This window comes from Cryptomeria japonica, chromosome 1, assembly GCF_030272615.1.
Source record: "Cryptomeria japonica chromosome 1, Sugi_1.0, whole genome shotgun sequence".
Classification (NCBI taxonomy): Eukaryota; Viridiplantae; Streptophyta; class Pinopsida; order Cupressales; family Cupressaceae; genus Cryptomeria; species Cryptomeria japonica.
Genome location: NC_081405.1, coordinates 506,814,704 through 506,833,838, shown reverse-complemented (window position 1 = coordinate 506,833,838; position 19,135 = coordinate 506,814,704). Strand labels below are relative to the sequence as shown.

Here is a 19,135-nt window from a genome sequence, read left to right as displayed (position 1 = left end):
TGGTCTGACTTCACCAAAAGCAAATTTGAAGATCGAAAGAGGACTACAGGACCACAGGTAGCATACCAGACAGCTGATGCCATCAGATTCTGTACTGATGTTTGGTGTCCTCGTGTTGACACATGACCTTTGGTTGACTGATCATTGCATAAGCTCATTAAAGGCAATGTCAATGAAGATGGCTTTGTGTTGACCAAGAAGACTATTTTGTTAACCAAGAAAACTGCTGCTTTGACTATATGTCTTGTTTGACCAAAAATTGTAGGTATGTCGAGTGTCTGACTTAGCTTGACCTGCTGTACTTTGTATGACTTCATAAAATGCTAAATTATAACTGTTGTAAATGGGTAAGTGAGTTCATATAAATGCTAGAAATCGGTTATAAACTTATAAATGTTGTATGGCTGTTATATAAATGACTTCTGTTGTAATTCCTTGCTGTGAGAACGGCTATAGATTGGTATATTCCCTATCCTGTGATGTGGTTCCGTTCTGCTGTCATCGTTTTCTGAGATAGTACCTCACTCTTGTTTATTGCATTATCAGAATATCTATATGACCTAATTATTAGTTGCTATGTAATACACCAAAATTTCAGTATGCAGTTATGAAAAAATAGAAAAATAAATCCTTGTTGAACATGAATAAATGATGGCCATTTGTCCTTCTGTCTTCATGTCTTTCTTTGTCTTTCTTTGTCTTTCTTTGTCTTTCTTTAAAATTACTCCAGTATTGTCAAAATTTTGGATTTTATTTCTTCTGGACATTCTTTTAGTTTCACCATTAGTTTATAAAATTATGAAAAATTCTTGGGTATGTGCTAAACCACTAAAATGCATTTTAATTTTAGGTGGCAATGCAGTGTTGCTTTATGCTTCCAAGTACAAAGATATTGAAACTGTAATCAATATTAGTGCACGATATGCATTAGATAGAGGTATAAAGGGTCGCCTGGGTAAAGATTATGAAGATAGGCTTAAGCAATATGAATTTATCGATGTCAAGGATAGATCTGGTATGGATTTTCTAAACTATTTCCTTGCAACCAAAACTGTATTTGAAAATGAACACAGCTTTTAATTAGATATATATGATGATCTGGTATTAATGTTACACTATTTCAATCTTGTTCTGATTCTGTTCATATTTTCTCCCATTATGCACCATGTTATTTGGCTTTTGAATATTTCTACATCATTGGTACTTCTCTTAAATTTGTGGATGGTTTTCATTCTATGTTAATCCTCAGCAATAAGTATCGAATATAATGCACATGGTTAGTCTAAATCTATATGGTGTGTGAGTATGATGATATAGGTGATATAGCATGTGTGTAGCTATGGAGAGAAATAAATCTTGCAAGAGTTATTAAAGTCCATACAGTTTTTAATATGGTAGGGTAGTGCCTGCCATAGTTGAAAAAGTTGGACTTGGCAAGGCCCAAAAATGTGACTCGGCAAAAAACTCGACAACTTAAAAATTGTTTAAATTTCACTAGAAACGCTTTATTTTTTTGCAAAATTCAATGAGATGCATCGAATGAGTCAATAAATGAGCATGTAAAAGAAACAAGCTGAGTCTAGTTATATTTGATTGATTTAAATGAAATTGAGTACAAAATGGCATCCTCATGTGGAATGCTGATGTTTGATAGTCTCAAACAAAATGAAAGTAGCAAATTGTTTTTGCAAAACTAAAAGTAAATACTATTTCAAAATATTTTACATCTTCCTCTTCTCAGCTCTAGTAAAAACTAGGGGAGAGGTAGAACTAGGGGCTCTAGTCCTAGGAGTCTGGTGTAGCTTCTCTGCCTTCTTCAGCATGATAGGCTATGGCTCGAACTCCATCCTAGACGTAGATGCTACTTGCACTGGCAATGACTCCTCAATGTGTATTGTACCATATTTTTAAATAGGATTTAATAAAAAATATTAATAATAAATTAAAACATAAAATAATAAAAAATATAACATAACATAATTAAAATGTAATTAAGTTAATGAAAGGTCAAAAGACATGGAATGAAGAGTTATGACTCTCTCAAACATAATATATAAAAGGGAGAAGAGATAATTTGAAAAGAAAAAAGGAGGGAAAAAAATGAATGGAAGCATATGGACCAAGGAAGGATTAATGGAAGAAGAATGGGAAGTAGAGAGGTTGTCTCTCTTTCAAAGGGCAAAATTATGAAGAGTTGTGTTGATGCGGGAAATCGTACTATTACTCTTTCAAGTCAACACATAATAGAATGTTAAGTATCCTATCCTCTCTTGAATAAGGAAATCCCTAATGCTGTTCTAAATGATCAATGGGGACAACCTCAAGGTTCCAATTGTCAGGTCTTGACGACTTAGGATAACTCAACGGTGATATGTTTTGTTGGTAAACATGAGGGGACTTACGGATGCAACAAGATGATCTGCATCTGACGATGCCTTGGATTTCAAGCTGGGAAAATAAATGCAAAAAGAGATAGGGTTTAGGGATCCTATGGACAATGACGGTAATAGTTGATGCTTCAGGTAGACAGATTTCAAACAAACTAACCCCTGCTTGACCAAAGACATACAACTCCACGGGGATATTGCAAGCTCCAAAGGAACGAAGGATTTTCAGATTGGAGGTACTCATTTAGGTACCAAATTATGGCACAACCTGAGACCAACACCTACAATTGAACTAAGCACATTAAAAGGGTTCGGACTAACCATACATAGAGACCTACAATCAGCAAGCTCCTAATGGTATGAACCTGAAATCAAATCAGATACCCTCACATATCACCATTAAAATCATTGAACATTAACTAGCTAATCTGATGAAAAGAAACCATGCATACAGAAGAGAAAAAAGTGACAAACACCATACTTCAATGTTTATTGATTTGTTTCAATTGTCATTATAACAATCTCTATTCAGCAACTCTATTCTACTTCTAATCTACTAACTTCTATCTAAAGGATCTATCTAATACCTAACTATCTAACCCCTTAAAAGAAAGAGGCTCTGGCCTTTTATAGATTTTACAATTTGAATCAGTGGCCAGGATTTAAACCATCCAGTGGTTGTGATCTACCTTCTAGAAGCCTGGCAGCTTTAGGCCATGCCTAGTAACTTTCATAACTCCCAACTACCACATTCAACCACTTTCTCAGCTACCTACAACTGTTTTACATCAATTTTGGCCAATCATGTAGTTGAGAAATAACAGACCTATGTCCCCTTGTTTTAAATTGCATTAATAGGGCCCATAGGTAGTCACATTACAATAAGGCATTTCAGTTTTATAAGCAAACTGATTTTTTGTTGTGCATCTTTGGTTCAACTTACTCCTAGGTGGCATTCTGAGCTCTATTGATGCCTCTTGTAGACTTGGAACAACATCACTTTGGTCTTGATTCTGTGGCACCTCCTTCATTGGTTTTGTTTTTTCCATTAGGCCCTACAGTTGTGTCTTTCATTCTGCTATGTGGTTGTCGTTTTGATCTTGCGTGCTTCTTCTGGTGGCATTGATCTACAAAAGAAAACGAGTTCGACTTGAATCAATTACCTTGAATATATAAATAATTGTGGCAAATATTAATTGCTTTCAAGGTAACGTTCATTGCAAACATCAGACCATTGGCGTCACTATCTTCCTAGCAAACTTCAAACCATCGGCATCACTATCTTCCTAGCAAACTTCAAACCACTGAAACCATAAACTCTGAGATTAAAATAAGACTTTACAAATTTCATAAAAACATCCAAACATTGAATTCCAATGGGAAATCTGAATAACTCCACTTGTACCAACTAGGATAGATACTTCACTACCAAAACTGACCTTCTCCAAGAGGGGTTTTGTCCTCCAAAAGGCTAAGATGAACCAAGTTTAATCCCACAAGAACCTCAACCAGAGAAAAAAACAATAATCTACATAATACAAATGAGCTCTCCAAACCTCCTTATATACTTTTTCTACCAAACTTTTCAAAAGACTCCTTTTTAAAAAAATCACTTTTAATAAAATTATACTTTTTTGCTCCAAAAGACCCTATTATGAAAATAATAATGATATTTGATATGTAAGGTCCCAATTATATGTATCCATAATTTAAAACTTTTTATCCTCTTTCTAGCAAGCTATTACACTAAGGTACTTATTGAATTATTTTAATAAAATTAAGCATAGTTGTAGGGAGACGCATCTACAACCCTCTAGGACACGTCACAGGGACTAGGACGCATCTCCCATACGCGAGACGTCTCAGAATCTTGGAAATTAACATCTGTTATTCTATTTTGTGATATTAATATTTTTCAGTTTTACTGTTAGAAAATTAATAAATTACATTTAAAAAAGGTAGCATCTCCAAGTACCCCTGTCTCCCATTTTTAAAAAATAGACATACTGGTACTGATACCAGTCTCTCGTATTAGTCTTGTTGATGTGTTTATCATGCACATGCGAACACAAAATAAAATACCCAAAAGTATCTTATCCTCTCTTGATCAAAGTCTCTCAAATGTTGAAGATTCGCTTAAGGATCACTTGAGATAACTCCAAGGTTCTTGTATGTCGGGTCACGACGTGTGGATAACCACAGTGGTTGATGTGATTGCTGGTAGTCCAAAGGGACTTACGTTGAATTGTTGAATGCTTGAATTATCGTAACTTAGATTCTAAATACTTGCTTGGAGAATTTAAAAAAAGGGCAAAAGAAATAGGGTTTAGGAAGACTACACTACTAAAAATGCAAGAGACAATGGACAACCTTTGGTGAAATTCCACTAAGCCTTGCTTTGACATGCAAAGCAACAACTCCTCAAAGCTTAGTGCGATCTTCTAAGGAAGGTAAAAATTATGTTCAAATCACTATCATCAACAAGGATACCATCAAGGTGATGCATATCAAGGTATGAATAGCAATTGAAGTTAAGCTTATTTGAGGATTTGTTGTCCTCAATTTTTGATTTCAAAAATTGGACTATTATATAGAAATTTTTGTTAAAAAATGAAAAAAATTACTCTATGGCACGCTTCCCGAGGCATAAATTCGCCCCATCCTTGGACTGGATCGATTGTTGATCCATCCCCAAGCTACTTTTCGAATTCCGTCGCGTTTCGAGTCCGTTTGCTATGTTTTTGCTTCAATGTAGGGGAATTTTTCGATAATTACTAGTAACTGGTAATTTGTTTTTCAAAACCCCCTTGAAGCTTTTTAGGCTTGTAGGGGAATTTTTCTCCAACTGCAAGTTTTTATAAAACTTGTAATGAGGGTTTTAAAACCCCCATTACCAGTAGTTTGACTTTAAGTTAAAATAAAACTTGTAAATGGGATTTTAGAACCCCTTTACATGTCTTTATAACTTAAAGTTATTTTTATTATGTTAAAATAAAACTTGTAAATGGGATTTTAAAACCCCTTTACATGTTTTAAGTGAAATCACATGTAAAGGGAATTCTATTTCCCTATTACAAGTAATTTAACTTGTAATTTCTTTTCTAAAACCCGAAATTGGCCTTAGAGGCAAAAATATGAACATTTTGAAAAACTTGTTGTTTTGTTTCCAAAACCTGAAATTCTTCCATGCCATTGCAAGCTGATTTGGGTTCGAATTTTTTGGAGGAAATGTAGGGATTCCTTCCAAGTGTGGATTTGCTGCAACTTTGAAGGATTTAGACCCATTTTCCACACATTCATTACCCTTTTTTCGCCATTTGTCTTCTTCAAAGCGTTTTTTCTGAATCATGCATTCATGCGTTTTGCCATGGTTTGGGGGTTCGAATCTATCTATTCCTAAGGCATTTTTGGCTCAACCATAAATGTGTTGGATTCTAAGCATTTATCAAACCATTTTATGCGCATTTTTGGTTTCGGATTTGCAAAAAAGGCCCTAAAAACCAGTCACGTGTTTTGCTGTTTTGGACATTCTTCGCCTAAGAGGTATGCTTTCAATCCTAAATCGTTTTTTCTTAGTATTGTATTTAATGATGAAATAAATCAGTTTCGAACCATCTCCTTGGCATTTTTACATGGCATTTTTATAGCAAATCGGTTTTGCTTTTGTCACAATGCGTGGCTAAGTTTTTCCCTTTGTGTAAATTCTATTTAAAGGGCATCATCTTCCATGTTGAGTTGATTCTCCAAGTTTGGATTTCTTCTCAACCTTGCAAGCATTCCCAGTTGTTTCCAGATGACAAATGTATCATCATCTCCCACTCCAAAAAAGATAAAATATAGGTATGATAAATACCAAAATGAAGTCCCTCAGTCACAGGTTTCCTCCTCTCTTGGTCATATCAAGGATACTAAGATAGGGCATGTTGACATGTCCGAATTCATACAAAGGATTGAAGATCCGAAGGAGGGGGATATGCAACGGTTGCTGGACAGCCATATCCATCATGCCGCATCCTTTCCAGTTGCTGCCCTAGAACCGGAATTTGTTCTAGCATGTGCCCATCATTTTGATAAAGAGACACGAGTTATTAAAAATGATGATGGAGAAGTGATCATTCGTCTGGATGCAGAAGCTATAGAGAGGGTTTTCAAAATACCTTCTGAAACCATCTATATAGAGATCTCCAAGCAAAGTGCAGCTGAATACTTTGCCAAAAGGGAGAAAGACTGTAAGCGTCATATCAACAAATGGATTCATGAACCTCGCACTGCGCTTACCAGATGGGCAAAGTTATATCGATCTGATTTCAAGAATGAGATCGGTGATACTATTACTCTTCTGAGCCGTATGATGGGATTGGAGCATTCCAATGTTTTTGAACCTTGGAAGTACCAATTTATTATGTTAATAAGGCAGTCTCAGCACATCTGTTGGAGTGAGATCATCAGTGATGCTTTGTGTGAACAACTTGCAGTCATCTCTACTACTTTCACCTTCTACATGAATTCATATCTCGTGTATATTGCTGCGTCACTTAGACATTTCCCAGGTCTTTCCACCAAGGGTGACCGCATGCTTGTACTGGTTTGGGAATACTATGATCAGTTGCCTCTAAGATCAAGTAGGTCTCATTTCAGAAGGGTTCAGGATGCTTTCTTTGGTCATTATTTGTGTCAATTTGACAAGAACCTGAAGAACAAAAGAGTCTCAGATGAAGCATGGGAAAAGGTGAAAGAATATGGTTGTTTGTTTCTCCAGTTTCCAACTTTTACCTACATGAGAGTTGGATGCTATGGCGGGCAGCCTTACATGCTCCCACGATACCCAACAAATAAGATTATTCTCATGGAATTGGGAAGGCAGATCATGGCTGTGCATACACATCAGTCAGTTAAGCACAAGGTTGGCATGGGTATTTCTTCCAACAACCCATTGAAGATTGGTCAATATTCTCTAATGACTTCAATCAAGGCTAGGGCTATGGAGATCGAGTTGCAAGAAATTAGACTCAAAAGATTAAAACCTAGAGCTGATTTCGATTACCGAGGCATGAAGGAGAAGATCAAGAAGACCTTCATCCATGTACATCGGATAGAAGATATCTGGATTGATCTCTGTACCGAAAAGGAGATTCGCAAGATGGATTACTGCCGACTCACTGCAGAACAGATTGTGGATCTAAACCTCGTGAACGTGCCACAAGGGATGATTGATGATGGCAACATTCTTGATCCTGAGTTTGTCAATCAGAATGTTGATGAGGCTCTACTTCCTTCTATCCATTGGTCCCATAAGGAAGGCACTTCTATCTTGGATAGATTTTAGTCAGGTCTTGCCAATACCAATATCTGGCTTAAGAACAATGGTGTCAAGCTCATTAAGATTAAGGTTGGGAAAGAAGATGATTCTACAGGTCCTCTTGGGCGGAAGTCTGAAATTCAACTAGACAATAAAGAAGGTGCATCCTCTTCTAGTACGAGGATTAAATTGCGAGTCAGCCATGCAATGGTGCTTCCTCCTCAGGAAATAACAGTTCAAAGCAAGGAGAAGCCACAGTTGGAAATTCATGTGATTGATCCTGAAGCTTCAGAGGAAGAAACTCAATCTGATAATGCTCCTCAGTCGTTTTCTACAGAGTCCCCACATAATTCTCTTTCTTCACTTCCTATTGAGGTACCCATGTTTCCTCCTGTGATAGATGTGAGCTCTCAATCTGCCCCTTCAATTTCAGAATCTCCGCAGAACGTCCTTCCACATTCAGCAGCAGAACCATCTGAAGGTCATTCTCAGGAAAATTTGTTGAATATCTTTTCAAATGATCCTTCATATGTACTTGTGTCTGATATTGATACTTCTATGACCTGTTTTGATGAGTTCATGACATCTTCATCACATCTTGTCGTCACTTAGCAGACTATGGTGGCTATCCAGATGGACACTTCTCCCAAGGTCACCACAGTTATTCAAACAGAAACCGCTTCTCCCTCTATCCCAGAATCAGAGTTAATGGCTATACCTCCAGGGCTCAGTTCCTTCACTGCAAAGAGGAAGAAGCAGGTGATCTCACCTGATGCCTTTGACTACCAACAGTTGAAACAATCAAAACCTAAAGCTGTTAAGAGGGCAAAGACAGTTTCGAGGGTGACCGTTGATGAAAATCGGATGAGAGGCAAAAATTGCTGAACCAATATCAGATAAACCAGTTGAAGAAATGCAAGCAGCTGATTATCGGATCATCAAAGTGCAACTGGGTAAGCAGACTCATGAGGTTGTCAAACATGATGCCCAACAAACAGTGGCTACATTGGTACAACGGTATGATGAAGTGTTGACCAAGAAAGATCAATTGGAAGTAGAGAATCAAAGACTCGTGGCAGCCATCCAAAGTATTACTCAACCTTCAAGTGGAGAAGGCCAAGTACCTATTTCTTCCAGGGTCAGTGAACCAATCCAAGGTATCGAGAGATCATTGAAGATAAGTTGAATCAAATCTTGGGTGCTTTCAAACTAAATTTGGAGAAGGTTGAGGGAAATTTAGTTTCTTGGCAAAAGATGCCTCAACATCAGTTGGGCGTTCTTCAGGTGCATGACGTAATTCCTTCCAGAGTCATGTACATTGAATATGAGGAACTTCTGGAGAACAAATCTCTTGTTCTCAAATCACTCATTGAAGAAATTGATGAGACCTTAAAGTTGCGTGAAGCAGTCTTTCAAGATGTTACCTCCCGTTGTAAAAAGGCATCCTGCGACATTTTAAATCAGAATGATGAGATGCTGTCCAAGGAAGAAGTTCTTGCAGATCTGCAACTCAAGATTCATGATGAATGGAGAAGTGAGCAATTCTCAGTTGCTTCCATTCAAATATTGATTAAGTATCAAACTAAGTTGCAAGAAATCCAGTCAGCATTGGAAAAGGGCAATTCCACACTATGCCAATGCCATGATGTCATCGTAAAGACTAGGGTGGTGGCTATGAACACTCATGAACCAGATCCTGATGAATTGCAGAAAGTTATTCAGAAGTTCGAATTGTTCATATCTTCAAGAGGTGCAACTTAAGTGTTTTTAACACTTCTTGTAAAATTTTAAAATTGTAATTTCAGAATTTTTAGTTTCCCTTTCGGCAAGTTTACTAGTAAAAACATTTTTGTAATTGCTTGTAAGGCAATTACAAGTTGTGTCCGATTAGGACTGTAGTTGGAATAAGTCTTAGTTAGTTAATGAAGTCATAATTAGTTGTTGAATAGGTCTTGGTGGTTGAGGGAATTTCTCAAGTTAGTTAGGATCCTCCCACCTTTTTCTCAAGGCTCCTCTCCTATAAATAGAAGAGAGGGTCCTTTGTAATTTTTATCTTTTGGGAAAGCAAGCAAAAACTCTGCCAAATTTACAGCAAGAAGTCTTTGAGCTTATGTATGTGAATTGAAGGTTTTGAAGAATAATAAAGAAGGATTACTCAAGTTTTGAGTCTTTGAGCTACAAGTTTGAGTTTGATTCTTTTTATTTATTCTATGCAAAGTGTTTCTAAAGGAGCTTAGTCCAATCTGATTAGAAGTCTTTGAGCTACAAGTAGAGAAGATTAATTAAAATAGGAAATCTCTAGAAGGAGCAGCAAGTCTTTGAGCTTGCGTCTATTCTTGAGGAAAAATTATTGTTTGATAAGAAATAGCAGCAAGTCTTTGAGCTTGCATCATTTCTTGTCTTTGTGTTAAAAGAATAAATTATTCCAGTCTTTGAGCTGTTGTCTTTTATTCATTGTAAAATTTAGTATAGCAAAGGGTAGATAGGACTTCCAATAGTCAAGTCTTTGAGCTTGATATTGTTGTCCCGTCCCGAAGGAAGTGACGGAAGTCTTTGTGCTTTCATGAAACTTCATTTCCTTTCTCTCATTTTACTTAAAAGTGGTTACTGCTATTCATATTCAATCGCTATCCTTTTCTGTGAAGAGAAAAGGATATTGTCTTTCTTGAAGAAAGAAGGAAGACTGCTGTCCCATCCTGTTTTTATTTCAGTTTTAGTTAGATAGGGGGAGCCTTCCCTTAATTAGGAGAGTTTTTACTCGTTTGCTGTGGTTGAAACCACAATTTTGTATATTTCTCCAAGTGTACAAAATTTTCAACCAACAGGATTCCAGTTGACCACACAAGGCAAAATTACAATCAGCAAATCGCTAGTGGTACGGATAAATGAATTTCACCATTAATCATTCACAACTCCTATCATTCATCTAATCAACATGAAAGCAAATGAATTGAGAAGTAGAGACCATGAAACTTGTTGAAATGACACATTAATTCACCATAGCTTCAATGAAATCAAATGCTCTTTACAACAAAGTTTTGGCAACAATCTTTGCCTTCTCCTAATCTAACTTCTACTCTAATTACTATCTGCTATTGAACTATTCTTGAACTACTAACTATTAACCTTTACAAATGAAGAGCTTGAGCTTTATATAGAGAGCTCATTTTACAATGAATGGCCTAGATTGATTTGAGATCAATGGCTGAGATTTTACAATGAAACCCTAATTAGGGTTTGTTACAACAAACTTTATTCTAGCCAATGAAATAATTACATTTAGGTTCAATACTGAATGTGAACCAATAGAAAATTGGGGTAGGTATCTCGAAGTTTGTCTCCATACGATGAGCTTGGTTCATTGAATCAAGACATGCTGATGCAATACCTTCTTGATTGGTGGAGTGATGATTGGCATGCCACCTCAATTTGCACTTGTTTGATAGATCATCATGAAGGAACGTCAAGCAATATCTTTTGATACTCAACATTATCCAGTTTGTTCAATGTGACGATGATGAGAAGCATCGTTATGATCTAATAAACTTTGATTAACTCTTCTGAAACCATCTGTTTCCTTGATCATGTTTGATGTAGGCTGTGTGATGACCTTGATTGATCTTCCCTTGTTCATGATACACTTATGAATAATGCTCCTGGTGTATTTAGCTCCTCAATGTACTGATTTTGATTCTTGGATTCTCGAAGGGAATTCAAGATTGTAAAACATTCTTTCATCATGTAAGTTATTTCTCCTTCATGCTCCAATGTCTTGATTTCCTTGTGTTGCAATGATATCTTGAAGGTCTTCGAGCTTGTCTTGATGTTGACTTATCCTCGATTCCTCATTTAATCACCTTCTATCAAAATCGCTGTTGTAGAGAGATTTGCCTTCAAAATCGTGATTTCAGAGATGAAGATCTGAATGTTGGTCTTCAAATTTATTTCTCCCTCCTTGCAAATGAGTGTTTGATGAATGAAATGATCAAACCTGCAATCATAATCGCTGATGTAGAGAGAATTCGCCCTTCTTAATACTATTAGGAGATGATACAAATCAGAAAATTTGCCTTGCTAATGTAGACAAATTCATTGTTCAAGATTGCAAATCTGAATGTTGCCTTATGAAGTTCGCTGTCTCCTTGAATTGCAAAGCAAAATGCTGTAGAATGATGTCTTAGAATGAGAATTAACACCCCTTTATATAGGCGTTGAAAGCATAGGGATGTGTCTTTTCATCTCATATTCTCCTTTAGGCCGACTTGCTTATTGAAAAAAATCCTATTATAAAATGCTTTTTAGGCTGGGTGCTCTATACTTTAAAGGCCGACTTCATACTTTGCTCTTGTTTTTTGATCTTTGATCTTTATAACTTTGGCAGTTTTTTAAGGGGTCTTTGCAATATTTGCTATCAAAGCGGCTTTTAAAGTACCCTTTGCATATTGTTGGTTGAAAATTTGTACACCTGGAGGATGTGCAAAATTGTGGTTTCAGCCACAGTGTGAGTATGATACTCTCTTAATTTAGGGAAGGTGTTGGATTTTAGGTCTCAGATTAACAGTAAGAACAAAAATCAGAATTGTATCTTTGACAACTTATATTAACATGAAGGTTAGCTGAACAATTAAACAAACATAGTCTAAATGAAATGCATAAACAATATAACACAAAACACGAGTTACCCTGGGAAACCTCCCTCTTGGAGGAAAACCCAGCAAGGAATGATCCTCAGATCTGATTGTTACCAATTGGATAGATTACAATACTTATCCCTTTAATGCTAATGATGATGAACAAACAACAATCTATTTGTTCTAATCTGATAACTAGGTCAGCACACAAGCTTGACCAAGACTGCACCAAATCAGATATAAACAGCCTTCTTCTTTAGATCTGCTCCAGGTCTGATATGATGTTTCAGAGTTTTGATAACCTGTCTTCAATATCAATATGAAGTACACAGGTTTGCACCTTTTGATGATGAAGTCTCCACTCTTTAATGGAGGTATTTGCATCTAGAATTATGCCCATGAATGGGATTAGCCTTTAGTCTATATAGCATCAGTTCTTCACATACAATGGATCAGATTCTTCAGGCACGGATTGCTCCTAACAGTAGAGATAGTTCACATCAAGTTGGCTTAGATTCTTCTTATACTGATTGCACATAATAGCTGAGAAGGTTCATACTGTACGACTGGAGAATTTCGCACCATAGGGCAAAGGTAGAATTCGCATCAATCTTTTGGAGCAGAATTATTTGCTTGAAAAACTTATTTTATGCACTCCAAATGACACCATATATATATGGTGCTTGCTGACTTATTGGGTCGGCCCAATAAGTAATTGGTGCCAACTTCAAATTTGATTTCCCACGCTAATATATATATATATTTGAATGCTTCCACCTTATATCATATAGGGTCGGCCCTATATTGAATTTGGCACCAGTGTTAGTTTGAATGCCCACGCTACCTTTGGGTGTGGATACAAGTAAGGGCGGGCCCAACCCTATTTAGCAAACAATCAAATGTTGCCTTGGGCAATTTGATTTTTGCTTTATAATTAATTTTCGAACTAGTTACAAACAACAGAAGGCTCCCCCTATCTACAAACTAAAATAATATAATATGGGTGAGACAACAGTCTTTCTTCTTCTTTTAAGAAAAACTATACTCTTTTCTCTTCACAGAAAAGTAATAGGAATTGGAAATAAATAACAGCAAATACAAAAATGAGACCTTTTTGTAGTATTTTTGGAACATAAAGGGAAGCAAAGTTTCCATGAAAGCACAGAGACTTTTCACTTCCCCGAGAGAGGAAAACAAAAAGAAAGCTCAAAGTCTTCAACTATTTATTCTCCTATCAACCTTTTTAGATGATTTTTTGGTAACCAAGCACAGTATGTAGCAGCCCAAAGTCTAACTACTTGATGCACCTCTTATGCACAAACATAGAAAATAAAAGCAACACAAAGTCTGCAAGTTACCCCCTTTGCTTGAGCTTTCTACACTAGCTTCAAACGTGATAAATAGCTCAAAGTCTACAAGACCAAGTCTGAAAACCAAACCTAAAACTCCAAACGCAATAAGTAGCTCAAAGTCTGCAAGATTGCATTTAAATCTCTCTTGAACAATAGAACAAAGATCACAACCAACTTCAGGAAATGTCGTCACATAACAACTTGAATTGGCACAAAGTCTCAACACAACTTGCCTCTTTTATTGAAAGCAATCTAATTTACATCTAAGCTCAAAGACTTAGAGTGCACATATAAATTGGCAGAATTTTGTTGCATTGCCAAAAGATAAAAAATTACAATAGATCCCCTCAAGTATTTATAGGAGAGGAGCCTTGAGAAAAAGGTGGGAGGATCCTAATTAACTTGAGAAATTCTCTCAACCACCATGACTTATTCCAACTACAGTCCTAATTGAACTCAACTTGTAGTTGCTTTACATGTAATTACAAAAGTGCAAGTGATGAGTTAACTTGCAATTACAAAGTTGTTGTTTCTACATGTAACTTGTCAAAACAAAATTACAAATGCATAATTGAAATTATTCAGTGTGTCAAAAGACACGACTCTAACTACATCATCCTTTGTCTGTGATGATCTTCATGCTGCTACAAGATGTTAGAACTTGAAGTATTCTGGATCAGTGAAGACATCTCGAATCGGAACAAGAACTTGCACCCTTGATAGTCTTTATGTCTTTTGCCAACGAACTTCAATCTTATTTTCTTGCTTGGGGTGGTACCATTTATTTAGGAGGGAAATTTTTGCCTTCCTCTTTTCATGTCACGACCATCTCTGTCTTGAAAGCATTTTATAATTTGCATCCATGAATTGTTGTTGTATCTCTTCTTTGTATCATCCTCCAATCTTGAAATCTGCTTGCAAAATAAGGCCCATGCCTAAATTTATTGATTTGGTAGATCATGTGTGCAAACAGGACTGACATAGGAAGGGACAAATTGATCCAATAATGGGCTCACAAGTGAATTTCGGGTTTTGGAAATTGCATTACATGTGTGGAAAAACAAGAGCATTGGCTTGCAAATATGGAGAACAAACATGCAACTTCATGTGTAATGGGTAACTACAAGTTTGCACTTGTAATTGGACCTTAGAGACTCATTTTCAAGTATTTTTTAGTGCATTTTGGACCAATTTCGGGTTTTGGAAGGCTGACTGCAAGTGAAGACACAACTGCAATCGAGTTTTAAAATGCCGACTGCAAGTAGACTTTAAATGGGAAAAATGAATGAAAGTGAAATGAATGGATGAAATGATATTGGAAGGAATTACTTGAATGATCATGTACAAGTATGGAAAGGAACATTTTCAGCTTGGCAACTTGGAAAATGGGAAAAAACTAAACTTGTAATCAGATTTATAAAACACGATTTTAGAGCAAATGAGCTTCATGGCAATTCTTCAACATTTGTAATTTTTTTAAAAAGATTTAACTCTTTTTACCAAAGGGGGAAGGTCAATATTACCATGGTTACTTGTAATCAGGTTTTGAAATCCCGAATACAAGTAAATAGGAAAAATGAAACAAGGGAAAATCTTGCACGTTTACAACTTGCATTCAAAGAACTTATCCATTTGGGAAGATCACTTAGAAACTCGAATTCTTGCTTGGTCAAATGCCCTAGACCAAAACAAATGAACTTGGGCAGAACTGAAATGCTCCATAAATAGACATGTTGAATACCCTTGGCAGCCAAAAACTGATTTTGATTCAACCTCCTTAAAAAACGGCATGGAAAGAAGACTCACATTTGATGCCAAACACTTTGCATTAATGTTGGATACAAAACATGGCAACAATGGCATAAAAGGAGCATCCAAAATGCGGAAAGAACTAGCAAAAAACATCTTCCAAAACGCCTTACGTGTTTGCCCAAACCGTTTTTGGTAGAAAACGTGGCAACTAGCATTGATTCCTAACAATTTAGCATGAATGTGGAATGAATTTAGGGGAAGAATGCCACCAAAATCGGATTCATGGGAAGAAAAGTGCAGGTCGGGTTCTTCATCTCCAACTACAAGCAAAATGTGCCCTCCAAATATGCAATCGACTTTTAAAAACCCCTTTACAATTTTTAAATTGCATCACTTTTTCCTTCACTTGGGCAAATTCAGGTTTTTAGGGAATAAATGACAAAAAGAAAGACCAAAATGACTTGTAAGAGGAAAATAAAACCCCTATTACAACTAAAAGAAATAAAAACATAAAAACTTGTGATAGGGAAATAAAATTCCCATTACAACCAAAACAATAAAACATAAAAACTTGTAATAGGATAAAATCCCCATTACAACTAAAAGACATAAAACACTTTAAAAACTTAAAAGCACAAAGTAGGAACTTTTATGTGAACTTACAAGTTCTCTCATTAAACTTGTATTTTTAAATTGACTTGTAATTTGTCTAAAAAGTTCCTACAAACAACTTAAAAGACAAAAAGGGAAAAGGGAAAATAAGAAGCAAGTTACATGTCACAAGTCTTTTAAAAAGTTTACTTGTAATTGCTTGAAAAAACCCCTACAACACAAAAATAGAAGAAAACTCTTAACCTGCAATAGAAGGAAAATTTCCCACCTGCAATCAGGAAGGAAAAACCCGAAATTGAAGGAAAGGCATAGCAAACGAACTTGAAACACGATGAAATTTGAAACGTGAATCGAGAATGGACCGAAGATCAGTCTAGTTCATCAAGGAGCAAATTTTTTGCCTCGAGAAGCGTGCCTTAAGAGTAAAATCTTCAACCTGTAGTGACTGCTCTGAAACCCTAAATTGCACAAAAGGAAAATGAAGGCAAAAACTTGGACAATGATGGCAAAGACACCCCCTAATGATTTGACACTAACAAATGTGAGTTTTGCACCTCATTAAATGTGCCTTGGAGACAAAAATGACGTTTCTTAAGCAAAAATTTGTAGGGTTTGTCACATTTTTTAAAATCCAAAAATGAGGACAACACATATCATGGCTAAGGCATATTTTTGTGATACCTTTGCATCTTTTGCTAGTGGTGGCATTTTGAGAGGGCATTGCAAGTTGACATCAAGTCGGTGTTTTTGGAGACCTTTGCACTCCATCTCCTAGGCGACATTTTAGATGACCTTTGCAAGTGTGATGTAGTGGCGGCTTTTAAGAAGATCTTTGCAATCTCATCACCTTGGCGGTATTTTGGGACACCATTGCAAGTCATTACCTTAGGTGGCTTTTTGAGATGGCATTGCAAGTTAAGATTAAGTCGGTAATTTTGAGGACCTTTGCACTCCATCTCCTAGGAGGCATATTGAGGTAGCTTTGCAATATTTGATCAAAGCGGATTTTCCTAACACCTTTGCAATTCCTCACTTTTGGCAATATTTTGAAAGACCATTGCAAGTTCAAGATCAAGGCGGAAATTTTGATGACCTTTGCAAGTTAATCACCTTGGCAGAAATTTAGATGACCATTGCAAGTATTGATTGTGGCGGATTTTCCTAACACCTTTGCAATTCCTCACTTTGGTAGTATTTTGAAAGAACATTGCAAGTTCAAGATCAAGGCGGAAGTTTTGATGACCTTTGCAAATTAATCACCTTGGCAGAAATTTAGATGACCATTGCAAGTATATACTGATTGTAAGACCCCACGCGATTGCATCCAATATAATGCAAAAGGCAGACCAATGATACAATGCCGAAGGTGCAACGAATGGGGCCATTTTGCACGCGACTGCCAGAGTGGTGTTGGACAAGGAGGAGGGCTACTCTGCAAATGGTGTGGGCCAGGCAACCACGAGGATGCGGAGTGTCCAAGACAGAAAGGCGTAAACATGCTGGAGCTAGTTCAGCCGTAACCAGAAGTACTGGCCATTACTCGATCTCATGCAAGGAAACTAATGTACCCTGACTCGGGTACAAAAAAGGAAAGACTGAAGGAGGCACAAAAGGAAGTAGAATGGGAAATGAGCGAGGAATGGCGGAAGACAGTATCCCACCAACACCATACGAACTGCCTCCGAAGCAACCATAATGAAGCAGCTGCTACAAATCACCGTGTCGGTCCGAGTAGTGGATTTGTTGCAAACACTACCACAACTGCGGATAGCCATAAACCAGGTGGAGGAGACCAGAAAGGAGGAAAAAACGCCAGGCGACAAGGAGGAAGTGGAAGAAAGGAACCACTTAAAGGAGACCGCTGACCCCATGTTGATGACAATAGGTGTGGGCAAAACACCAACCATAGTGGAAATGGAAATCATGGGCTACAAACTCACCATTACGATTGTGGATGGAGGATCAGCAGTAAATGTGTTATCGAAGGAGACATGGAAGGCCTTGGGGAAACTGACACTATGGCCACCCGCATTCCACCTGGTAGGAGCAGTCCAGCAGGGGATAAAACCAATTGGCACACTCATGGGACAAAAGGTAACCATTGGAACCCAACAATTCTTTCTGGATTTTATGGTTATATCTTTAGAAAGGAAGGGATATGATGCACTCTTGGGAAGAGGATGGCTCATCATGGCCAAAGCGGATCACAATTGGAAGAAAAACACTCACTCAATCGAAAGTGAAGGGAAAAAATATATCATTGATCTACGGAACCAAGTAGTAAGTCAGGAAGTGGCTTCAGACTCTGGGTCCAAGACGGGGGAGGATGGTGAGATGGAACCGGATGAAGAGGGAGTCCTCCACTTAGGGAATCGCTCAGAGGACGAGACAAGTTCTATCAATGGGCTATTCCACTGGCAGATGGAGGATTATGAAATCTTCCACCCAGAGTGTAATGGGTTGGAGATCCTTGAGATCAAGGAAGACAATACCTACTCGCCACAATTCGCCGAATACCAGGAAGGGGAGGCCCGGGTAGATGGGGCCCCGGCTCATCAATTTGGAGAAACTATTGCTGCAAATATGTTGGGGTACGACTTGACAGAATGTGGGACCAAGGAAGATGAGGATGGTTCTAAGTCACAAAAGCTTGGAACATGGGTTCAAAAAGAAAATTGGAAAAACAAGGAAAAAATCAAAAAAAAGACAATGCAAATAAAAATAATACGCATGAAAAGAGAAGGCCATAGAAAGATAACAAAGACCAGAGCAGATATAAAAAGTTTAATATGGGACCAGCAAAATAAAGGAAGGAGTGGTTTGAAAAAGACTAAGTGGAGGATAAAAAGCATCCGGCATGTTAGAAAAAATGATAAAAGGGCAAGGGGGCACATAATTCCTTGCGAAGGCAACGAAGGGGAAGTGACGAAGAGTGGCGCCGCGGGAGGTAAACACAGAAGGAGTACGAAGGGCATACACACCATGCAGAGCGTAAACGCAGTTGAAGGAGAGTGCGCAAGGGGCACACGCGGCAGCAGTTGTAGCGTATGCGAAGGCACGAAAGACATAAGCGGTGGCACGAAGGGAAGCGGCAGCGCGAAG

The 19,135-nt window shown here is 37.4% G+C and overlaps 1 protein-coding gene across 2 annotated transcripts in view; it reads left to right on the top strand.

The window, feature by feature from the left end:
* LOC131052256 (uncharacterized) overlaps positions 1-19,135 on the top strand; it is a 323,457-nt gene that overhangs the window by 214,051 nt on the left and 90,271 nt on the right. For both annotated transcript variants that reach the window (XR_009107299.2, XM_057986876.2), the window contains exon 6: positions 851-1,015. Coding sequence is in view for 1 of the 2 variants with exons in the window: in XM_057986876.2 (XP_057842859.2) it covers positions 851-1,015 (165 nt within the window). In the remaining variant the exon portion in view is untranslated. The remainder of the gene's footprint in view (positions 1-850; positions 1,016-19,135) is intronic.